Source organism: Opisthocomus hoazin, chromosome 25 (genome assembly GCF_030867145.1).
Source record: "Opisthocomus hoazin isolate bOpiHoa1 chromosome 25, bOpiHoa1.hap1, whole genome shotgun sequence".
In the NCBI taxonomy this organism is placed as follows: Eukaryota; Metazoa; Chordata; class Aves; order Opisthocomiformes; family Opisthocomidae; genus Opisthocomus; species Opisthocomus hoazin.
The window spans coordinates 6,356,607-6,379,996 of record NC_134438.1 but is presented as its reverse complement, the minus strand read 5'-3'; the positions used below and the strand labels follow the sequence as shown (position 1 = coordinate 6,379,996).

The 23,390-nt window shown below is 61.6% G+C and overlaps 3 protein-coding genes across 3 annotated transcripts; 2 read left to right on the top strand and 1 right to left on the bottom strand.

The window, feature by feature from the left end:
• Positions 1–279: 279 nt before the first annotated feature.
• Positions 280–4,426, top strand: LOC142364123 (serine/threonine-protein kinase pim-1-like). The gene is made up of 7 exons (XM_075442904.1): positions 280–285; positions 333–594; positions 686–792; positions 910–960; positions 1,362–1,728; positions 2,353–2,529; positions 2,974–4,426. Exons 1-7 carry the CDS (start codon positions 280–282, stop codon positions 3,129–3,131), a joined length of 1,128 nt encoding a protein of 375 aa, XP_075299019.1. The 3' UTR covers positions 3,132–4,426.
• Positions 4,427–12,095: 7,669 nt separating this feature from the next.
• Positions 12,096–16,307, bottom strand: LOC142364122 (serine/threonine-protein kinase pim-1-like). The gene is made up of 7 exons (XM_075442903.1): positions 16,302–16,307; positions 15,993–16,254; positions 15,795–15,901; positions 15,627–15,677; positions 14,801–15,167; positions 14,001–14,177; positions 12,096–13,596 (listed from the first exon to the last, which is right to left on the bottom strand). The coding sequence occupies exons 1-7, from the start codon at positions 16,305–16,307 to the stop codon at positions 13,439–13,441; spliced, it is 1,128 nt and encodes a 375-aa protein (XP_075299018.1). The 3' UTR covers positions 12,096–13,438.
• Positions 16,308–18,932: 2,625 nt separating this feature from the next.
• On the top strand, positions 18,933–23,049 carry LOC142364121 (serine/threonine-protein kinase pim-1-like). The gene is made up of 7 exons (XM_075442902.1): positions 18,933–18,938; positions 18,986–19,247; positions 19,339–19,445; positions 19,563–19,613; positions 20,016–20,382; positions 21,006–21,182; positions 21,627–23,049. The coding sequence occupies exons 1-7, from the start codon at positions 18,933–18,935 to the stop codon at positions 21,731–21,733; spliced, it is 1,077 nt and encodes a 358-aa protein (XP_075299017.1). The 3' UTR covers positions 21,734–23,049.
• The last annotated feature ends 341 nt before the right edge of the window (positions 23,050–23,390 follow it).

Genomic DNA, 23,390 nt, shown 5'->3' with positions numbered 1-23,390 from the left:
CAACCCGTGGCAACCGCGGGACGCGGCGGGACTCCAGTGCGGAACGCGGCCGCGGACGGACGGACGCTCGCCGCGCAGCCGCTCCCCACGGCCCGCCGGACCCCTTCGCCCGCCTCCCGCTGCCCCCCGAAGCCGCCGGGACGGCGCCCGCCGACTCCTCCGCGCCCTCGGCGCCTCCTCCGTCCCGCCCGGCCGCCCTCCGCCGCGGCCGCGCCTTCGCCCGCCGCTGCCCCTATTGGCTCAGGCGGCGCTGGGCGGGCCGCCGCTGCTGGGCCTGCTATGGCGGCACCGCCTTCCGCCCGCGGGCGGCCCGCCCCCGGGCCCCGCGCCAGCCGGCGCCGGCCGGGCCCCGCCGAGCCCTCCGGAAGCGCGGCACCGCGCCCGGCAGCCGCCTCGCCGCCGCCGCTCTCCGCCCCCGGCGCTGTCCCGCGCCCGCCGGGGCCGGGTTACCGGTAGGCGGAGGGGCTCGGCGGAAGCCGGCAGCGGTTGCGAAACCGGGCGAGGGAGTCGGGACGCTGCCTGCTAACACCACCCCGTCGGCTCGTCCGCGTCGCGGGAGAGGCGGGGAGCTCGGCCGCCGGAAGCGGCAGCCCGGTAAGAGAGAAGCGGGCGGGTGCCGCCCTCCGGGGACGGCTGGGGGGCGGTTGGGGCCCCGGCGGAGCGCTGACGGCCGCCTCGCCCGCAGGGCAGGAGAAGGAGCCGCTGGAGCGCCTGTACCGGGTGGGCTCGCTGCTGGGATACGGCGGGTTCGGCACCGTGTACGCGGGTATCCGGCTCTCCGACGGCAGCCCGGTAAGTGGCGGGGACGGCGGCGGCGAGGAGGAGGAGGAGGAGGGAGGAGGGAGGAGGAAGGGGGAGAGGCGGCGGGGCGGGCGGCGTGCTCAGCCCGGCGCTGCCCTTGGCTTGCAGGTGGCCATCAAACGCGTGCCCCGGGAGAGCATCAGCCGGTGGGGCAAACTGGTGAGTGAGGGGGGGGCAGCGGGGCGTCAGCAGGGGGGGACAGGCCGGGGCCCGGGAGGGGGGGAAGCGGGGGACGCGGAGCATCCCCGGGGCAGGGGGATGCCAGGGTCGTCGGGGGCGGGCAGGGGAGGGGTCACCGGGGAATGCCAGGACCGTTGGGGCCGGGCGGGCAGGGAGCACCGGAGCATCCCCGGGTCGGGGGGGACACCCGAGCATGCCTAGGGCAGGGGGATGCCAGGACCGTTGGGGCCGGGCAGGGGGGCACCGGAGCATCCTTAGGGCAGGGGGATGCCAGGACCGTTGGGGCCAGGCAGGGGGGCACCGGAGCATCCCAGGCAGGGGGTACCGGACCACCGGCGCAGCATCAGCTCCGCTGACGGCGTTGTGGTTCCCCCCGGCAGCCCTGTGGCACCCGTGTGCCGTTGGAGATTGTGCTGCTGAAGCAGGTGGGCTCTGGGTTCCGCGGCGTCATCCAGCTCCTCGACTGGTACAAGGTGCCCGATGGCTACGTGCTGGTGCTGGAGCGTCCGGAGCCGTCGCAGGACCTCTACGACTTGATCACAGAACGAGGGTTCCTGCCCGAGGATCTGGCTCGGGAGCTTTTCCGTCAGGTGCTGGAGGCCGTGCGACACTGCAACAACTGCGGCGTCCTGCACCGCGACATCAAGGGTGAGAACATCATCGTCAACGTGGCCACCGGCGAGGTCAAGCTCATCGACTTCGGTTGCGGCACCTTCCTCAAGGACACCGTCTACACCGAATTTGAAGGTGAGCCCACAGCCGGGAGGGTGCTGCCGGTACCGGGCACTGCACGGCCCAGCCTGCCCGGGCACCATTTGCTGGGGGGGGAAGAAGATATTTTAATTATTCAGGCGGCTGCCGAGCTGCGTTTTGGCCCGGGGTGGATGCTGTGAAACAGGAGCCAGCTCCCGGCCCTGCCACCAGCCTCGGCCCCCCACCCTGCCCCGCGCTGGGGCGGGGGAAGCCCACCCAGCAGAACAACCCCCCGGGGGGGGCTGCAAAGCCCAGCTCGCTCTGCAGCCACGGAAGGGCTTGGGCTGCTCCGCTCCCCTTGATTGCCTTGGCTTATTTTTCTTTTGTTTTTTGGCCAAGGCCGGGGGGGTGGGGAGGGGCAAGGCGTGGTTTTTCCCCACCCGTGGGGTGCTTTGGGGTTTTTTTCCCCCTCCCCGTAACGGTCGGGCCTTCCCCGGGCGCGTGCTGCCCTCTTCCGGCACCGGCAGCTGCTTTTTACAACCCAAAGTTTGTAAACAAGAGCCACGTGGTGACAGCGGGTGTCCCCCGTGTCCCCGTCACCCCGCATCCCCGGGGGTGAGGATGCTCGGGCCGGGAGCCGGCAGCGTCCGCCTGACGAGCTCCGCCTGTATCCCGCAGGAACGCCGGTGTACAGCCCGCCGGAGTGGGTGCGCTACCACCGCTACCACGGGCGCACGGCCACCATCTGGTCCCTGGGCGTGCTGCTCTACGACATGGTGTGCGGGGACATCCCCTTCAAGCACAAAACCGACATCGCCCGGGGGAAGTTCTCCTTCCGGCGGAGGGTTTCTCCAGGTGGGTACCCAGCTCCACGGCGAGGGGGGGGATCGCAGGTTTTGGGAGATGGCACCAGGCACATGAGCGTCCCGCTTTTATGGCTATGGAGGAGGTTGATCTTCCATGGTTGGAGGAGATGGCCCAGGAGGAGGTTGATCTTCCATGGTTGGAGGAGATGGCCCAGGAGGAGGTTGATCTTCCATGGTTGGAGGAGATGGCCCAGGAGGAGGTTGATCTTCCATGGTTGGAGGAGATGGCCCAGGAGGAGGTTCATCTTCCATGGTTAATTGGACAAGGTGGCACATGTCCTGCCATCTTGCTGTCCTCCAAAATGGATAATCACGTGGGAGGTTTGGGTGCAGCTCTGAGCACACTCAGTATGGCCTGGGCAGCGTGGACGGTGGCACAAGGTGGACAAGAGCCTTCTCTGGCTGACCGGCTGTTTATGGTTTCTCTCCCCAGAGTGCAAGCATCTCATCAAATGGTGTTTGTCCATGTGCCCCTCGGACAGGCCAACTCTGGAAGACATCTTGCACCATCCTTGGCTGCTAGGCAGTCACCGTTCCAAGGAGTCATCGGAGATCCACCTGCACAGTGTGATCCAGGAGCCTGGCAAGTAACAACCCCACACAGCTCCTGGCCCTAAGAAGCAAAGAATGCCAGCTTTTCTTGCTCGTGAGCGTAGCACTGAGCAGGGATCATCAGATGGAAACACGCACATCTTGTGCTGGAGCTGGGCTGGAGGCCTGGTGGCCACCATCCAACCCAGCTGTCCTGGACTCCGTCTGCATGACCCTGTCTCATCTGCTGTTTTGCCAGTCAATTTTTCTTTTTTGAGTTTTGGTTCTGTTTTTGGAGGCTCCCAAGTGTCTTCCTGACCTGCTGAATTTTGGGACCGCGAGAGGATCGGACACCTTATTGCGAGAAAAGCTTCAGTGGGGCCGGGGGGGGGACTGGTTGGGGTGGAGAGCAGGTACCGCGGCCGAATGACTGTCTCTTCTCCGCTGTCACCGTGCTCGAGTGCCTTCAGTTGCGATCTGGGCTGCGCTGGAGGAAATACTGGAACGTTCCTGCACTGCTGCTTTTCCAAGACTCGCCTGGGTACACCGTTCCTTTTCGCTTTTCAAAAAAACCCGGTCAGAAGATGTTGGGGAGCCAAGCGGGCGATGGCTCGCCTCCTGTGCCTCCTGTGCCTCCATCTCGCGGGGATTTTCTGGGGTTCTTTGCCCTCCCGAATGCACAAACAATGCAGAGCAACAGAGCTAGAATCACAGAATCACAGAATCACAGAATAGTAGGGGTTGGAAGGGACCTCTGTGGGTCATCTAGTCCAACCCTCCTGCCGAAGCAGGGTCACCTACAACAAGAAACGTGTACAAAGTTGTATAGGAGCAAAGTTTGATATCCAGTTGTTAATAGTGATAGGATTTTACATTGTTTCTCTTCTCCAGTTTCTGGCGTTTAATTAATTTTCATGAATTTGTCTTTGTTTGTTTAGTTTTTTTTACAGAAAGAGTTCTAGCCGGTAGGATAACTTATTTATATATTTATAATTATATTATTTATATTTATAATTGCGGTGGGTTTCCAACCCACGCCTTGCTGCTACAGCTGCCGATCCCCCGGTTTTCCGTTCGGGTCTTCCCTCCGTGTCTGTCCTGTGTCCATCCCCGGGCCCGCGGTGTTTCTGGTGGGTGTGTGGCGGAGGTGTGGAGCGCCTGCCTGCTCCCAGCTGTTCTGGGCACTGGGGTTTCCTTGCCACGGGCAGGTCCGTTCGCAGCTGAGTTTTGGTTTTCCTCACAGGTGTCTTGTTCGGGGGTGGAGAGGGGGAGCTGGCCCGGGCTGGCCAACTGCGTAGCCGGCGGGGGTTTGTTTTTTTGTTAATAATGTTGTACAGGGGAATTCAGAAATCTTATTTTTTTATGCGGTTTTAAATAAAAACAAACTACTTGATGTGATGGAGTCACTCCTTTCTTGCGGGGCGGGATGACGGATGCTGCGAGGGCGCTGGGTGCCGGTGACCGCACCGTGGCTGCCCCGGGGAAGCCCGGTGCGTCTCCAGCCGAAACTTAACCCCAAAGGTCCCACCAGCGGCGTTAACCAGGACCGGGCGGCCGAAAGCACCGCGGGGAAGGCTGGATCCGGCCCTTGGCGGGGTGTTTGCAGCGCCGACTGCTCCTGGGGGAGAGCAGAGGGGTGTGGAGCCCGTTGCCATTCATCCGCAGGCTGGTGCGCAGCGTGTGCTGGGGACGGCGAGGAAACAGAGATCAAAGCGACCTGACGAAACGCCGGATGTTGTCAGCCAAATTAGATTTTGGTAAGGCAGAGCCTGTTGCTCCGGCTCAGTTTGTGCGGAGCGGGTGTTGCGTGCCGGGTGCCGGTGGGTGAAGAAAGCCGCCGGCGGGCTGTCCCCACCTCCAGCTCGGCTGCGGCGAACGCGGAGCGAGAGGAAGTCGATCTTCGGATGACGAGAAGTCGGTCGCTATCAGTCAGCAGCGGTAACGCTTCGCTTGAGCTTTTACCCTCCAAACTGTCAAACTCCACTTTCCCAGCTCCGCGGCGCTTCGGCTTCAGGGGTGTTGGGTTTTGGGGTTTCTTTTTGCTTCGCATTTTTTTTAAATTGAGATTTTTTTTTTTAATTGTTTTTTTTAAAAAAAACCTAACTTAATGGGCTGAATTTTGAAGCTCTGTTCCTGCTCAGCCTCACGGGGCACCTGCTGCTGCGTGCACACGCAGGGCTGCGGGGCTGCTCCAAGGAAGGGGAGCCTCCCCGCCACGCCACCCGCCAGGAGCCCGAGCCCTCGGGCGGCCACCGTCCCCCCGGCCCCACCGAAACGCTGTCGCGGCCGTCCGGGCTGCGGGCTGAGCTCGGCCCACCCTTCCAAGGGTGCCGATCTGCCGACCGGACCCATCCCACAGGGCAGTCTGCTGCCTCCCTGGGGCCCGGGTTAGGGATGTTGCTCAGAAACTCCCTGGTCTGGTGCGGCCTTCTGATTATTACCCGCTCTTGGTAATGCGGGTTGGCGGGGACGAGATCGCAGAGAGAAGTCCCAAGGCCATCAAAAGGGACTCCAGGGCACTGGGGCGACTGGTCGAGGGATCGGGGGCGCAGGTGGTGTTTTCCTCCGTCCCTTCAGTGACAGGGAACAGCACGGAAAGGGGCAGGAACGCTCACCTGGTTAACAGGTGGCTCAGGGACTGGTGCCAGCGGTCAAATTTTGGCTTCTTTGGTCACGGGGAGGTGTACACAGCACCGGGCCTGCTGGCGGCAGGTGCATCGCAGCTGTCTCAAAGGGGAAAAAGGATTCTTGGCCACGAGCTGGCGGGGCTCATTGAGAGGGCTTTAAACCAGGTTCGAAGGGGGAAGGGGACATCGCCCTGCTCACTAGGGACGAGCCCAGGCTTGGCGTGCCAGGGTCAGGGGGGAGACTGACAGCCCAGCTCAAGTGTGTCTGTAGCAACGCACGTAGCATGGGCAATGAACAGGAGGAGCTGGAAGCCATTATACAGCAGGGCGGCTACGACTTGGTCGCCATCACAGAAACGTGGTGGGACAGCTCGCATGCCTGGCATGCTGTCATGGATGGCTACAGCCTCTTTAGGAAAGACAGGCCAACAAGGAGAGGTGGGGGAGTTGCTCTGTATGTGAGGGAGCAACTGGAATGCATTGAGCTTGGCCGGGGGGCAAATGAGGAACGATTTGAGAGCTTGTGGGTTAGAATTAAGGGACAGGCTCACACAAGTGACATTACAGTGGGTGTGTACTACAGGCCACCTGACCAGGAGGAGGAGGAGGTTGATGAGGCCTTCTATAGGCAGCTACAAGCAGCCTCACAATCACAGGCCCTGGTTCTCATGGGGGACTTCAACCACCCTGACATCAGCTGGGAGGACCGAACAGGCGCAATCCAGGAGGTTCCTACAGAGCATCGATGATAACTTTCTGATGCAAGTGGTGGAGGAACCAACAAGGAAAGGCGCTCTGCTGGACCTTGTATTAACAAACAAGGAGGGACTGGTGGAGGATGTGAAGGTCGGAGGTAGACTCGGCTGCAGTGACCATGAAATGGTCGAGTTCAGGATCCTGCGTGGAGGAAGCAGGGCGATAAGCAGGATCAAAACCTTGGACCTCAGGAGGGCTAAATTTGGCCTCTTCAAGGAGCTACTGGCAGAAATCCCGTGGGCCAGGGCTCTCGAAGGCAGGGGGTTCCAAGAGTGCTGGTCACTTTTTAAATGTCACTTCCCCCATGCTCAGGAGCGGTGCATCCCCCTGAGAAAGAAATCGAGCAAAGGAAGCAGGAGACCTGCATGGCTGAACAAGGAGCTTCTAGTGGAGATCAGGTGGAAGAGAAAGGTCCATGGAATGTGGAAGGAGGGACAGTACACTTGGGAAGAATACAGGAATGTGGTCAGAGCATGCAGCGATGCGATGAGGAAGGCCAAGGCCCACCTGGAATTGAAGCTGGCAAGGGATGTCAAAAACAACAAGAAGGGCTTCTTCAACTACATCAGCAGCAAAAGGAAGGCTAGCGACAATGTGGGGCCGCTGCTGAATGAGGCGGGTGTCCTGGTGACGGAGGATGCAGAGAAGGCAGAGCTACTGAATGCCTTCTTTGCTTCAGTCTTCAGTGCTAGGACTGGCCATCAGGAATCCCAGGCCCCGGAGGTAAGAGAAGAAGCCTACAGAGAGGACGACTTTCCCTTGGTCAAAGAGGACTGTGTGAGGGATCGCTTAAGCGATCTGGACATCCACAAATCCATGGGCCCCGATGGAATGCACCCAGGAGTGCTGAGGGAGCTGGCGGATGTCATTGCTGAGCCACTCTCCATCATCTTTGAGAGGTCCTGGAGGACAGGAGAGGTGCCCGAGGACTGGAGAAAGGCCAATGTCATGCCAATCTTCAAAAAGGGCAAGAAGGAGGACCCAGGGAACTACAGGCACCGGCCTGTTCGCCGCAGCCTCACCTCCATCCCAGGAAAGGTGACGGAGCAGCTTATCCTGGAGGTCATCAACAAACAAGTGGAAGAAAAGAAGGTTATCAGGAGTAGTCAGCATGGATTCACCAAGGGGAAATCATGCCTGACCAATCTGATAGCTTTCTATGATGACATGACTGGCTGGGTAGATGAAGGGAGAGCCATAGATGTTGTCCACCTAGACTTCAGCAAGGCTTTCGACACAGTCTCCCATAATATCCTCCTAGGGAAGCTCAGGAAGTATGGGCTGGATGAGTGGTCGGTGGGGTGGATTGAGAACTGGCTGAATGGCAGAACTCAGAGGGTTGTCGTCAGCGGCACTGAGTCTAGTTGGAGGCCGGTAACTAGTGGTGTCCCTCACGGGTCAGTACTGGGCCCAGCCTTGTTCAACTTCTTCAGCAACGACCTGGATGAAGAGTCAGAATGTACCCTCAGCAAGTTTGCTGATGACACCAAACTGGGAGGTGTGGTGGATACACCAGCAGGCTTTGCTGCCATTCAGCGTGACCTGGACAGGCTGGAAAGTTGGGCAGAGAGGAAGCTGATGAGGTTCAACAAAGGCAAATGCAGGGTCCTGCACATGGGGAGGAACAACCCCATGCATCAGTACAGGCTTGGGGTGGACCTGCTGGAGAGCAGCTGTGCGGAGAGGGACCTGGGTGTCCTGGTGGACTACAGGTTAACCATGAGCCAGCAGTGTGCCCTGGCTGCCAAGAAGGGCAGTGGGATCCTGGGGTGCATCAAGAGGAGTGTGGCCAGCAGGTCGAGGGATGTTCTCCTTCCCCTCTACACTGCCCTAGTGAGGCCTCATCTGGAGTAGTCTGTCCAGTTCTGGGCTCCCCAATTCAAGAAAGATGAAGAGCTACTGGAGAGAGTCCAGCACAGGGCTACAAGGATGGTGAGGGGACTGGAACATCTCTCCTACGAGGAGAGGCTGAGGGAGCTGGGCTTGTTCAGCCTGAAGAAGAGAAGGCTGAGAGGGGACCTTAGAAATGCTTACAAATATCTGCAGGGTGGGTGTCAGGAGGATGGGGCCAAGCTCTTTTCAGTGGTGCCCAGTGACAGGACAAGGGGCAACGGGCGCAAACTGAAGCAGAGGAAGTTCCAGCTGAAGATGAGGAAGAACTTCTTCCCTCTGAGGGTGACGGAGCCCTGGAACAGGCTGCCCAGGGAGGTTGTGGAGTCTCCTTCTCTGGAGATATTCAAGACCCGCCTGGACAAGGTCCTCTACAACCTACTGTAGGTGACCCTGCTTCGGCAGGAGGGTTGGACTAGATGACCCACAGAGGTCCCTTCCAACCCCTACCATTCTGTGATTCTGCGATTCTGTGATTCCCGTAAACGCTGGCTAACGGCTGCGGCGTTTCTTAGAAAACCCACCGCAGAAAGGCCGAGCAGGTCCGGCGCGGGGTCAGGGTGCTGACAGTCGCTGTGTTTCCGCCTGTTGCTGATGATTTTGGCCGCTCTGGGCTCGTGCTGCAGGAGGGGAACGGTGCCGTCCCCCGGCAAGATCCCGCTGCCCTGGCACTGTCCTGTCCTGCCAGGGACCCGAAGAGCTGGAGACTCGGAGGTGGCATCTCACCCCGCGTCCTGTCGCAAGGAAAACACCCAGCTGCCCCCGAGGTGGCATCTGGAACCCTCCGGCCCTTCTCGGCACAGTGAGTGACGGGAGCTGTTTCCAACACCTGCCTTAGGACGAGGTGAATGATCAGAGAACCAGGTGTCCCACGGCTCCAGCTCCCGGCAATGAATCCTCGTGGAAGTCGGTCCCTGAATGCTTTTCGCCGACGGGCTTCTTGCAACAGCATTATCTCCACGGGGCACGTGAGAAAACTGAGGCACGGTGACCTGACTCGCTGGAGATGATCTGCGGTGGAGCTTGGGCTTGCCTGCCTTTCCCTGCCCCATCCCTCCTCGGGCTGGGACCGCCTGTGGAGGAGCTCCCAGCTGCAGATCCCCAGTGTCCCCACGTCCCCCGGGCAGGGCATTTGGTCCTCCAGGAACCCAGACCAAAGCCCTGCACCCCTCTCAGCACGAAGCCGGGGTGAAACGTCCCTTCCCAGGCCTCCTCCAAAACCCCCCCCCCAGTGCCGTGACAGCGAGGGGGGCTGTAATCTCGGTGCCAGGCTGCTGCTCGGGGCAGGTCGCTCGCTGCAGCATCCCTGCGCGTGGGTGCGCACAGACGCACGGGCGTGTAGAGAGCCCCCCCACAGCACAGAGATTTGGCTCCGTTTGGCCCAGGCTGGCTCCTGCCATTGCTGGCTGAGACCTGACGGCAGTCGAAGCACGGCCGAGGGTGCCGAGGACGTGGATTTTCCTTTCCCCATCCTCCGGGTGGGTTTCCTCTCTGTTTTGGGAGAGGAGCAGGATGCAGGCAGAGCGGGGACAATGAGCCACCTTCCCTCGCAGCGTGGAGGGGCCACGCTCCTGCTTTTCTAGCTGGGTGTTTCCAGACAAAGTCTTTGATAAAGCCAGTAAATGAAGCACAGGATGATGATGTGTGAATTGCCGTGGAAATGCGGGAGGGAAAATACCTCTGAGGAGGATCCGTCCCTCAGGCTGCGAGGAGCAGCGAAGCGAACCCACCCTGCCTAGGCCGAGGGGCTGGCAGGCAGCCCAAGGAGGCTTCGCAGGGATGTGCAGATGCCGAAAGTGACTCCAGGACAGACGGACAGACTCTCCGGCGTGCTCAGCCTCCCTCTGACACCGAAGGCTCTCGCTCCGGATGGCTTCCATTTCTCGGAGCCTGCGGTCACGTCACGGGATGAAGTGATTTGCGGTAACCCTGTTTGTCACACCTTGTAGCCCACAGCTCTTTAAAACCCTGGGTGGCAGGAGCGGCACTTCCCCCCTGGATGTCTCCCTGCTGGAACCAGCTCCTTCCTGGGAACTTTCCCAGTCAAACACAGCATCTCCTGACCAGGAAGGCAGCGATCTGCCTCCAGCTGGGTACCTCAAAATGCTCTATTTTTGCCAGCTTTGAAATTTCCTTTCTCCGTCTCTGCTTCAGGATGGAAAAGGAACTGAATCTTCTCTCTCAGCTTTCATTCTCGGTCAGAATCGAAAGTTGCCAGAGATCTTGAGCTCGCTGCCGGAGATCCTGGGCTTGCTCTGGAGATCCTGAGCTCGCTGCTGGAGATCCTGGGCTTGCTCTGGAGATCCTGGGCATGCTCTGGAGATCCTGGGCTCGCTGCCACGGTCCTGGGCTCGCTGTGCCCCCCGAAGTACCTCCCTGTCCCTCGGGAGCGGGTGATGCAGACGGAAGGAGCAGCCACAGGTCGGGTCAGGGCCGAGCACCCGGGGCCAGGCCGGGCGCCAGGGACGAGCCGGTGCCGCCCTCTGCCGTCAGCCCCGTCCCCCCAAACACGCTCTTTTTGCAGCCATGAGCCTGCTTTTGACATTTTCCTTCCCTTTTTCGAGGGCTCCCGGCCCTCCCGACGGGCTCTGCGAGCCTCTCCCCGATCCCTCAGCGGGAGCCATCCGCCCGCCAAGCCAGGCACCAGCGCTGAGCGACCTGCCCCAAGCAGCAGCCTGGCACCGAGATTACGGCCTCCCTCGCTGTGGAGGTGAAATACAAACCACATCTGAAAATAGGCCTCAGCTTTGAAGGCGCTTGGAGCTGCGCTTCCTGCTTCGAGCACCAGAGTGGTGCTGGCAAGGCCAGGGTGGCGCGGGGAGAGGGCGGAACGCCCTGAGCGAGGGGTTTGTAAGCAAGAAAGCCGTGGGGCGAGCCGAGGAAAGCCCTGTTCGGGGTCACAGCTGGCCGGGGGACGCAAAGTCACCTGCGGAACGGGAAACGTGCCCCTTCCTTGGAGCAGCCCCGCAGCCCCGCGTGTGCATGCAGCAGCAGGTGCCCCGTGAGGCTGAGCAGGAACAGAGCTTCAAAATTCAGCCCATTAAGTTAGGTTTTTTTTAAAAAAAAACAATTAAAAAAAAAAATCTCAATTTAAAAAAAATGCGAAGCAAAAAGAAACCCCAAAACCCAACACCCCTGAAGCCGAAGCGCCGCGGAGCTGGGAAAGTGGAGTTTGACAGTTTGGAGGGTAAAAGCTCAAGCGAAGCGTTACCGCTGCTGACTGATAGCGACCGACTTCTCGTCATCCGAAGATCGACTTCCTCTCGCTCCGCGTTCGCCGCAGCCGAGCTGGAGGTGGGGACAGCCCGCCGGCGGCTTTCTTCACCCACCGGCACCCGGCACGCAACACCCGCTCCGCACAAACTGAGCCGGAGCAACAGGCTCTGCCTTACCAAAATCTAATTTGGCTGACAACATCCGGCGTTTCGTCAGGTCGCTTTGATCTCTGTTTCCTCGCCGTCCCCAGCACACGCTGCGCACCAGCCTGCGGATGAATGGCAACGGGCTCCACACCCCTCTGCTCTCTCCCAGGAGCAGTCGGCGCTGCAAACACCCCGCCAAGGGCCGGATCCAGCCTTCCCCGCGGTGCTTTCGGCCGCCCGGTCCTGGTTAACGCCGCTGGTGGGACCTTTGGGGTTAAGTTTCGGCTGGAGACGCACCGGGCTTCCCCGGGGCAGCCACGGTGCGGTCACCGGCACCCAGCGCCCTCGCAGCATCCGTCATCCCGCCCCGCAAGAAAGGAGTGACTCCATCACATCAAGTAGTTTGTTTTTATTTAAAACCGCATAAAAAAATAAGATTTCTGAATTCCCCTGTACAACATTATTAACAAAAAAACAAAACCCCGCCGGCTACGCAGTTGGTGACATGTAAAGACTCGACAGCGCGGACAGCCCGGGCCGGCTCCCCCTCTCCACCCCCGAACAAGACACCTGTGAGGAAAACCAAAACTCAGCTGCGAACGGATCTGCCCGTGGCAAGGAAACCCCAGTGCCCAGAACAGCTGGGAGCAGGCAGGCGCTCCACACCTCCGCCAGACACCCGCCAGAAACACCGCGGGCCCGGGGATGGACACAGGACAGACACGGAGGGGAGACCCGAACGGAAAACCGGGGGATCGGCAGCTGTAGCAGCAAGGCGTGGGTTGGAAACCCACCGCAATTATAAATATATAAATAAGTTATCCTACCGGCTAGAACTCTTTCTGTAAAAAAAAACAACCAAACAAAGACAAATTCATGAAAATAAATTAAACGCCAGAAACTGGAGAAGAGAAACAATGTAAAATCTTATCACTATTAACAACTGGATATCAAACTTTGCTCCTATACAACTTTGTACACGTTTCTTGTTGTAGGTGACCCTGCTTCGGCAGGAGGGTTGGACTAGATGACCCACAGAGGTCCCTTCCAACCCCTACTATTCTGTGATTCTGTGATTCTGTGATTCTAGCTCTGTTGCTCTGCATTGTTTGTGCATTCGGGAGGGCAAAGAACCCCAGAAAATCCCCGCGAGATGGAGGCACAGGAGGCACAGGAGGCGAGCCATCGCCCGCTTGGCTCCCCAACATCTTCTGACCGGGTTTTTTTGAAAAGGGAAAAGGAACGGTGTACCCAGGCGAGTCTTGGAAAAGCAGCAGTGCAGGAACATTCAAGTATTTCCTCCAGCGCAGCCCAGATCGCAACTGAAGGCACTCGAGCACGGTGACAGCGGAGAAGAGACAGTCATTCGGCCGCGGTACCTGCTCTCCACCCCAACCAGTCCCCCCCCCGGCCCCACTGAAGCTTTTCTCGCAATAAGGTGTCCGATCCTCTCGCGGTCCCAAAATTCAGCAGGTCAGGAAGACACTTGGGAGCCTCCAAAAACAGAACCAAAACTCAAAAACGAAAAATTGACTGGCAAAACAGCAGATGAGACAGGGTCATTCAGATGGAGTCCAGGACAGCTGGGTTGGATGGTGGCCACCAGGCCTCCAGCCCAGCTCCAGCACAAGATGTGCATGTTTCCATCTGATGATCCCTGCTCAGTGCTACGCTCACGAGCAAGAAAAGCTGGCATTCTTTGCTTCTTAGGGCCAGGAGCTGTGTGGCGTTGTTACTTGCCAGGCTCCTGGATCACACTGTGCAGGTGGATCTCTGATGACTCCTTGGAACGGTGACTGCCTAGCAGCCAAGGATGGTGCAAGATGTCTTCCAGAGCTGGCCTGTCCGAGGGGCACATGGACAAACACCATTTGATGAGATGCTTGCACTCTGGGAGAGAAACCAGAAACAGCCGGTCAGCCAGAGAAGGCTCTTGTCCACCTTGTGCCACCGTCCACGCTGCCCAGGCCATACTGAGCGTGCTCAGAGCTGCACCCAAACCTCCCACGTGATTATCCATTTTGGAGGACAGCAAGATGGCAGGACATGTGCCACCTTGTCCAATTAACCATGGAAGATGAACCTCCTCCTGGGCCATCTCCTCCAACCATGGAAGATGAACCTCCTCCTGGGCCATCTCCTCCAACCATGGAAGATGAACCTCCTCCTGGGCCATCTCCTCCAACCATGGAAGATCAACCTCCTCCATAGCCATAAAAGCGGGACGCTCATGTGCCTGGTGCCATCTCCCAAAACCTGCGATCCCCCCCCTCGCCGTGGAGCCGGGTACCCACCTGGAGAAACCCTCCGCCGGAAGCAGAACTTCCCCCGGGCGATGTCGGTTTTGTGCTTGAAGGGGATGTCCCCGCACACCATGTCATAGAGCAGCACGCCCAGGGACCAGATGGTGGCCGTGCGCCCGTGGTAGCGGTGGTAGCGCACCCACTCCGGCGGGCTGTACACCGGCGTTCCTGCGGGATACAGGCGGAGCTCGTCAGGCGGACGCTGCCGGCTCCCGGCCCGAGCATCCTCACCCCCGGGGATGCGGGGTGACGGGGACACGGGGGACACCCGCTGTCACCACGTGGCTCTTGTTTACAAACTTTGGGTTGTAAAAAGCAGCCGCCGGTGCCGGAAGAGGGCAGCACGCGCCCGGGGAAGGCCCGACCGTTACGGGGAGGGGGAAAAAACCCCAAAGCACCCCACGGGTGGGGAAAAACCACGCCTTGCCCCTCCCCAATCCCCCGGCCGTGGCCAAAAAACAAAAGAAAAATAAGCCAAGGCAATCAAGGGGAGCGGAGCAGCCCAAGCCCTTCCATGGCTGCAGAGCGAGCTGGGCTTTGCAGCCCCCCCCGGGGGGTTGTTCTGCTGGGTGGGCTCCCCCCGCCCCAGCGCGGGGCAGGGTGGGGGGCCGAGGCTGGTGGCAGGGCTGGGAGCTGGCTCCTGTTTCACAGCATCCACCCCGGGCCAAAACGCAGCTCGGCAGCCGCCTGAATAATTAAAATTTCTTCTTCCCCCCCCAGCAAATGGTGCCCGGGCAGGCTGGGCCGTGCAGTGCCCGGTACCGGCAGCACCCTCCCGGCTGTGGGCTCACCTTCAAATTCGGTGTAGACGGTGTCCTTGAGGAAGGTGCCGCAACCAAAGTCGATGAGCTTGACCTCGCCGGTGGCCACGTTGACGATGATGTTCTCACCCTTGATGTCGCGGTGCAGGACGCCGCAGTTGTTGCAGTGTCGCACGGCCTCCAGCACCTGACGGAAAAGCTCCCGAGCCAGATCCTCGGGCAGGAACCCTCGTTCTGTGATCAAGTCGTAGAGGTCCTGCGACGGCTCCGGACGCTCCAGCACCAGCACGTAGCCATCGGGCACCTTGTACCAGTCGAGGAGCTGGATGACGCCGCGGAACCCGGAGCCCACCTGCTTCAGCAGCACGATCTCCAACGGCACACGGGTGCCACAGGGCTGCCGGGGGGAACCACAACGCCGTCAGCGGGGCTGATGCTGCGCCGGTGGTCCGGTACCCCCCTGCCTGGGATGCTCCGGTGCCCCCCTGCCTGGCCCCAACGGTCCTGGCATCCCCCTGCCCTAAGGATGCTCCGGTGCCCCCCTGCCTGGCCCCAACGGTCCTGGCATCCCCCTGCCCTAAGGATGCTCCGGTGCCCCCCTGCCCGGCCCCAACGGTCCTGGCATCCCCCAGCCCTAGGCATGCTCCGGTGCCCCCTCCGACCCGGGGATGCTCCGGTGCTCCCTGCCCGCCCGGCCCCAACGGTCCTGGCATTCCCCGGTGACCCCTCCCCTGCCCGCCCCCGACGACCCTGGCATCCCCCTGCCCCGGGGATGCTCCGCGTCCCCCGCTTCCCCCCCTCCCGGGCCCCGGCCTGTCCCCCCCTGCTGACGCCCCGCTGCCCCCCCCTCACTCACCAGTTTGCCCCACCGGCTGATGCTCTCCCGGGGCACGCGTTTGATGGCCACCTGCAAGCCAAGGGCAGCGCCGGGCTGAGCACGCCGCCCGCCCCGCCGCCTCTCCCCCTTCCTCCTCCCTCCTCCCTCCTCCTCCTCCTCCTCGCCGCCGCCGTCCCCGCCACTTACCGGGCTGCCGTCGGAGAGCCGGATACCCGCGTACACGGTGCCGAACCCGCCGGATCCCAGCAGCGAGCCCACCCGGTACAGGCGCTCCAGCGGCTCCTTCTCCGGCCCTGCGGGCGAGGCGGCCGTCAGCGCTCCGCCGGGGCCCCAACCGCCCCCCAGCCGTCCCCGGAGGGCGGCACCCGCCCGCTTCTCTCTTACCGGGCTGCCGCTTCCGGCGGCCGAGCTCCCCGCCTCTCCCGCGACGCGGACGAGCCGACGGGGTGGTGTTAGCAGGCAGCGTCCCGACTCCCTCGCCCGGTTTCGCAACCGCTGCCGGCTTCCGCCGAGCCCCTCCGCCTACCGGTAACCCGGTCCCGGCGGGCGCGGGACAGCGCCGGGGGCGGAGAGCGGCGGCGGCGAGGCGGCTGCCGGGCGCGGTGCCGCGCTTCCGGAGGGCTCGGCGGGGCCCGGCCGGCGCCGGCTGGCGCGGGGCCCGGGGGCGGGCCGCCCGCGGGCGGAAGGCGGTGCCGCCATAGCAGGCCCAGCAGCGGCGGCCCGCCCAGCGCCGCCTGAGCCAATAGGGGCAGCGGCGGGCGAAGGCGCGGCCGCGGCGGAGGGCGGCCGGGCGGGACGGAGGAGGCGCCGAGGGCGCGGAGGAGTCGGCGGGTGCCGTCCCGGCGGCTTCGGGGGGCAGCGGAAGGCGGGCGAAGGGGTCCGGCGGGCCGTGGGGAGCGGCTGCGCGGCGAGCGTCCGTCCGTCCGCGGCCGCGTCCCGCACTGGAGTCCCGCCGCGTCCGGCGGTTGCCACGGGTTGCGGTAGAACGCGGGATTGTGCGTTAAGCGCGCGGGTATAACGCGCGATTGTGCGTTAAGCGCGCGGGTGCGGGTCGGGGGGTGAGGGGAGCGTAGCCCACCCGAAGGGCGCTGTGGGGTCGCGCGGGGCTCGGCGCGAGGATGCGGCCGCTGCGGGAGCGGGCGGGCCGGGGTCGGGGCCGGGGCCATGGCGGGCCTCCGCCCCAGCCCCCCAGCCCCTCCGCCTCCCGGTCTGAAACAAAACGCCGGGTTTGTTGGCCCGTCCCGCACTTTGTTGGTGTTTCTCCCGCAATCTGGCAGCTTCCCGGGGCTCCCGGCATCCCCCGGGCCCCGTCCCGCACTTTATCAGTATTGGTATTGATACCTGTAAATGTAAAATTTCCACTTCCCAGAGTGACTGTCATTAAACTAAACTGGATCCTTGCTGTTCTGAGCAGACAGGAGAGCTTTAAGATAAAGACGCCCCTCAATAACTCTACCCCAGACAGCTCAGCCTTGGCAGGGCAGAGGTACCAAGCTGCAGAGAGAAAGAGGCACCGAGAGGGCAACAAGACCGGAGCAGAACAACCGGGAAGGACGCGGGAGACGTGGTCTTAGAACGGAGTCTGTGCAGAAACAAAGGTCAGCCAGCGGGCACTGTGATGAGGAGTATGAGCCTTCATCTTGAGACCCCCAAAGACCACCTGAGGATGCTAACAGACATGCCTGAAAGATATTAACATACGCTAATTCATTGTTGGAAAAGTCATGAATATGCTAAGCATTTCTCGGAAATATAATGAATATGTGTATTGTGATTGTGTTTCACCTGAAATGCCAGGGTGTGTGGCGCGCACGCTGGGAGGAGAGATGAAGTGATTTGCGGTAACCCTGTTTGTCACACCTTGTAGCCCACAGCTCTTTCAAACCCTGGGTGGCAGGAGCGGCACTTCCCCCCTGGATGTCTCCCTGCTGGGACCAGCTCCTTCCTGGGAACTTTCCCAGTCAAACACAGCATCTCCTGACCAGGAAGGCAGCGATCTGCCTCCAGCTGGGTACCTCAAAATGCTCTATTTTTGCCAGCTTTGAAATTTCCTTTCTCCGTCTCTGCTTCGGGATGGGAAAAGGAACTGAATCTTGAAATACCAATACTGATGCCGTGAAAAGCCGGAGCTGCAGACTCCATAGTCAGAGGGCTACGAAGCAGCGATTCCTTCTTGCGGCGCCGGGCACACAGGGGATCTCTCCTCCCAGCGTGCGCGCCACACACCCTGGCATTTCAGGTGAAACACAATCACAATACACATATTCATTATATTTCCGAGAAATGCTTAGCATATTCATGACTTTTCTAAGAATGAATTAGCGTATGTTAATATCTTTCAGGCATGTCTGTTAGCATCCTCAGGTGGTCTTGGGGGTCTCAAGATGAAGGCTCATACTCCTCATCACAGTGCCCGCTGGCTGACCTTTGTTTCTGCACAGACTCTGTTCTAAGACCACGTCTCCCGCGTCCTTCCCGGTTGTTCTGCTCCGGTCTTGTTGCCCTCTCGGTGCCTCTTTCTCTCTGCAGCTTGGTACCTCTGCCCTGCCAAGGCTGAGCTGTCTGGGGTAGAGTTATTGAGGGGCGTCTTTATCTTAAAGCTCTCCTGTCTGCTCAGAACAGCAAGGATCCAGTTTAGTTTAATGACAGTCACTCTGGGAAGTGGAAATTTTACATTTACAGGTATCAATACCAATACTGATAAAGTGCGGGACGGGGCCCGGGGGATGCCGGGAGCCCCGGGAAGCTGCCAGATTGCGGGAGAAACACCAACAAAGTGCGGGACGGGCCAACAAACCCGGCGTTTTGTTTCAGACCGGGAGGCGGAGGGGCTGGGGGGCTGGGGCAGACGCCCGCCATGGCCCCGGCCCCGACCCCGGCCCGCCCGCTCCCGCAGCGGCCACATCCTCGCGCCGAGCCCCGCGCGACCCCACAGCGCCCTTCGGGTGGGCTACGCTCCCCTCACCCCCCGACCCGCACCCGCGCGCTTAACGCACAATCGCGCGTTATACCCGCGCGCTTAACGCACAATCCCGCGTTCTACCGCAACCCGTGGCAACCGCGGGACGCGGCGGGACTCCAGTGCGGAACGCGGCCGCGGACGGACGGACGCTCGCCGCGCAGCCGCTCCCCACGGCCCGCCGGACCCCTTCGCCCGCCTCCCGCTGCCCCCCGAAGCCGCCGGGACGGCGCCCGCCGCCTCCTCCGCGCCCTCGGCGCCTCCTCCGTCCCGCCCGGCCGCCCTCCGCCGCGGCCGCGCCTTCGCCCGCCGCTGCCCCTATTGGCTCAGGCGGCGCTGGGCGGGCCGCCGCTGCTGGGCCTGCTATGGCGGCACCGCCTTCCGCCCGCGGGCGGCCCGCCCCCGGGCCCCGCGCCAGCCGGCGCCGGCCGGGCCCCGCCGAGCCCTCCGGAAGCGCGGCACCGCGCCCGGCAGCCGCCTCGCCGCCGCCGCTCTCCGCCCCCGGCGCTGTCCCGCGCCCGCCGGGACCGGGTTACCGGTAGGCGGAGGGGCTCGGCGGAAGCCGGCAGCGGTTGCGAAACCGGGCGAGGGAGTCGGGACGCTGCCTGCTAACACCACCCCGTCGGCTCGTCCGCGTCGCGGGAGAGGCGGGGAGCTCGGCCGCCGGAAGCGGCAGCCCGGTAAGAGAGAAGCGGGCGGGTGCCGCCCTCCGGGGACGGCTGGGGGGCGGTTGGGGCCCCGGCGGAGCGCTGACGGCCGCCTCGCCCGCAGGGCCGGAGAAGGAGCCGCTGGAGCGCCTGTACCGGGTGGGCTCGCTGCTGGGATCCGGCGGGTTCGGCACCGTGTACGCGGGTATCCGGCTCTCCGACGGCAGCCCGGTAAGTGGCGGGGACGGCGGCGGCGAGGAGGAGGAGGAGGAGGGAGGAGGGAGGAGGAAGGGGGAGAGGCGGCGGGGTGGGCGGCGTGCTCAGCCCGGCGCTGCCCTTGGCTTGCAGGTGGCCATCAAACGCGTGCCCCGGGAGAGCATCAGCCGGTGGGGCAAACTGGTGAGTGAGGGGGGGGCAGCGGGGCGTCAGCAGGGGGGGACAGGCCGGGGCCCGGGAGGGGGGGGAAGCGGGGGACGCGGAGCATCCCCGGGGCAGGGGGATGCCAGGGTCGTCGGGGGCGGGCAGGGGAGGGGTCACCGGGGAATGCCAGGACCGTTGGGGCCGGGCGGGCAGGGAGCACCGGAGCATCCCCGGGTCGGGGGGGACACCCGAGCATGCCTAGGGCAGGGGGATGCCAGGACCGTTGGGGCCGGGCAGGGGGGCACCGGAGCATCCTTAGGGCAGGGGGATGCCAGGACCGTTGGGGCCAGGCAGGGGGGCACCGGAGCATCCCAGGCAGGGGGTACCGGACCACCAGCGCAGCATCAGCTCCGCTGACGGCGTTGTGGTTCCCCCCGGCAGCCCTGTGGCACCCGTGTGCCGTTGGAGATTGTGCTGCTGAAGCAGGTGGGCTCTGGGTTCCGCGGCGTCATCCAGCTCCTCGACTGGTACAAGGTGCCCGATGGCTACGTGCTGGTGCTGGAGCGTCCGGAGCCGTCGCAGGACCTCTACGACTTGATCACAGAACGAGGGTTCCTGCCCGAGGATCTGGCTCGGGAGCTTTTCCGTCAGGTGCTGGAGGCCGTGCGACACTGCAACAACTGCGGCGTCCTGCACCGCGACATCAAGGGTGAGAACATCATCGTCAACGTGGCCACCGGCGAGCTCAAGCTCATCGACTTCGGTTGCGGCACCTTCCTCAAGGACACCGTCTACACCGAATTTGAAGGTGAGCCCACAGCCGGGAGGGTGCTGCCGGTACCGGGCACTGCACGGCCCAGCCTGCCCGGGCACCATTTGCTGGGGGGGGAAGAAGAAATTTTAATTATTCAGGCGGCTGCCGAGCTGCGTTTTGGCCCGGGGTGGATGCTGTGAAACAGGAGCCAGCTCCCGGCCCTGCCACCAGCCTCGGCCCCCCACCCTGCCCCGCGCTGGGGCGGGGGGAGCCCACCCAGCAGAACAACCCCCCGGGGGGGGCTGCAAAGCCCAGCTCGCTCTGCAGCCATGGAAGGGCTTGGGCTGCTCCGCTCCCCTTGATTGCCTTGGCTTATTTTTCTTTTGTTTTTTGGCCAAGGCCGGGGGATTGGGGAGGGGCAAGGCGTGGTTTTTCCCCACCCGTGGGGTGCTTTGGGGTTTTTTCTCCCTCCCCGTAACGGTCGGGCCTTCCCCGGGCGCGTGCTGCCCTCTTCCGGCACCGGCGGCTGCTTTTTACAACCCAAAGATTGTAAACAAGAGCCACGTGGTGACAGCGGGTGTCCCCCGTGTCCCCGTCACCCCGCATCCCCGGGGGTGAGGATGCTCGGGCCGGGAGCCGGCAGCGTCCGCCTGACGAGCTCCGCCTGTATCCCGCAGGAACGCCGGTGTACAGCCCGCCGGAGTGGGTGCGCTACCACCGCTACCACGGGCGCACGGCCACCATCTGGTCCCTGGGCGTGCTGCTCTACGACATGGTGTGCGGGGACATCCCCTTCAAGCACAAAACCGACATCGCCCGGGGGCAGTTCTGCTTCCGGCGGAGGGTTTCTCCAGGTGGGTACCCGGCTCCACGGCGAGGGGGGGGATCGCGGGTTTTGGCAGATGGCACCAGGCACATGAGCGTCCCACTTTTATGGCTATGGAGGAGGTTGATCTTCCATGGTTGGAGGAGATGGCCCAGGAGGAGGTTGATCTTCCATGGTTGGAGGAGATGGCCCAGGAGGAGGTTCATCTTCCATGGTTGGAGGAGATGGCCCAGGAGGAGGTTGATCTTCCATGGTTGGAGGAGATGGCCCAGGAGGAGGTTCATCTTCCATGGTTAATTGGACAAGGTGGCACATGTCCTGCCATCTTGCTGTCCTCCAAAATGGATAATCACGTGGGAGGTTTGTGTGCAGCTCTAAGCACACTCAGTATGGCCTGGGCAGCGTGGACGGTGGCACAAGGTGGACAAGAGCCTTCTCTGGCTGACCGGCTGTTTCTGGTTTCTCTCCCCAGAGTGCAAGCATCTCATCAAATGGTGTTTGTCCATGTGCCCCTCGGACAGGCCAACTCTGGAAGACATCTTGCACCATCCTTGGCTGCTAGGCAGTCACCTGCCCTAGGAGTCATCGGAGATCCACCTGCACAGTGTGATCCAGGAGCCTGGCAAGTAACAACGCCACACAGCTCCTGGCCCTAAGAAGCAAAGAATGCCAGCTTTTCTTGCTCGTGAGCGTAGCACTGAGCAGGGATCATCAGATGGAAACATGCACATCTTGTGCTGGAGCTGGGCTGGAGGCCTGGTGGCCACCATCCAACCCAGCTGTCCTGGACTCCGTCTGCATGACCCTGTCTCATCTGCTGTTTTGCCAGTCAATTTTTCGTTTTTGAGTTTTGGTTCTGTTTTTGGAGGCTCCCAAGTGTCTTCCTGACCTGCTGAATTTTGGGACCGCGAGAGGATCGGACACCTTATTGCGAGAAAAGCTTCAGTGGGGCCGGGGGGGGGACTGGTTGGGGTGGAGAGCAGGTACCGCGGCCGAATGGCTGTCTCTTCTCCGCTGTCACCGTGCTCGAGTGCCTTCAGTTGCGATCTGGGCTGCGCTGGAGGAAATACTGGAACGTTCCTGCACTGCTGCTTTTCCAAGACTCGCCTGGGTACACCGTTCCTTTTCCCTTTTCAAAAAAACCCGGTCAGAAGATGTTGGGGAGCCAAGCGGGCGATGGCTCGCCTCCTGTGCCTCCTGTGCCTCCATCTCGCGGGGATTTTCTGGGGTTCTTTGCCCTCCCGAATGCACAAACAATGCAGAGCAACAGAGCTAGAATCACAGAATCACAGAATAGTAGGGGTTGGAAGGGACCTCTGTGGGTCATCTAGTCCAACCCTCCTGCCGAAGCAGGGTCACCTACAACAAGAAACGTGTACAAAGTTGTATAGGAGCAAAGTTTGATATCCAGTTGTTAATAGTGATAGGATTTTACATTGTTTCTCTTCTCCAGTTTCTGGCGTTTAATTTATTTTCATGAATTTGTCTTTGTTTGTTTAGTTTTTTTTACAGAAAGAGTTCTAGCCGGTAGGATAACTTATTTATATATTTATAATTATATTATTTATATTTATAATTGCGGTGGGTTTCCAACCCACGCCTTGCTGCTACAGCTGCCGATCCCCCGGTTTTCCGTTCGGGTCTTCCCTCCGTGTCTGTCCTGTGTCCATCCCCGGGCCCGCGGTGTTTCTGGCGGGTGTCTGGCGGAGGTGTGGAGCGCCTGCCTGCTCCCAGCTGTTCTGGGCACTGGGGTTTCCTTGCCACGGGCAGATCCGTTCGCAGCTGAGTTTTGGTTTTCCTCACAGGTGTCTTGTTCGGGGGTGGAGAGGGGGAGCTGGCCCGGGCTGGCCAACTGCGTAGCCGGCGGGGGTTTGTTTTTTTGTTAATAATGTTGTACAGGGGAATTCAGAAATCTTATTTTTTTATGCGGTTTTAAATAAAAACAAACTACTTGATGTGATGGAGTCACTCCTTTCTTGCGGGGCAGGATGACGGATGCTGCGAGGGCGCTGGGTGCCGGTGACCGCACCGTGGCTGCCCCGGGGAAGCCCGGTGCGTCTCCAGCCGAAACTTAACCCCAAAGGTCCCACCAGCGGCGTTAACCAGGACCGGGCGGCCGAAAGCACCGCGGGGAAGGCTGGATCCGGCCCTTGGCGGGGTGTTTGCAGCGCCGACTGCTCCTGGGAGAGAGCAGAGGGGTGTGGAGCCCGTTGCCATTCATCCGCAGGCTGGTGCG

Coding starts and splice junctions, on each gene's coding strand:
- LOC142364123 (XM_075442904.1), top strand. Junction 595..685: donor CCGCCGGAAGCGGCAGCCCG/GTAAGAGAGAAG, acceptor CCTCGCCCGCAG/GGCAGGAGAAGGAGCCGCTG. Junction 793..909: donor GGCTCTCCGACGGCAGCCCG/GTAAGTGGCGGG, acceptor CTTGGCTTGCAG/GTGGCCATCAAACGCGTGCC.
- LOC142364122 (XM_075442903.1), bottom strand. Junction 15,168..15,626: donor TCAGCCGGTGGGGCAAACTG/GTGAGTGAGGGG, acceptor TCCCCCCGGCAG/CCCTGTGGCACCCGTGTGCC. Junction 14,178..14,800: donor CGTCTACACCGAATTTGAAG/GTGAGCCCACAG, acceptor TGTATCCCGCAG/GAACGCCGGTGTACAGCCCG.
- LOC142364121 (XM_075442902.1), top strand. Junction 19,248..19,338: donor CCGCCGGAAGCGGCAGCCCG/GTAAGAGAGAAG, acceptor CCTCGCCCGCAG/GGCCGGAGAAGGAGCCGCTG. Junction 19,446..19,562: donor GGCTCTCCGACGGCAGCCCG/GTAAGTGGCGGG, acceptor CTTGGCTTGCAG/GTGGCCATCAAACGCGTGCC.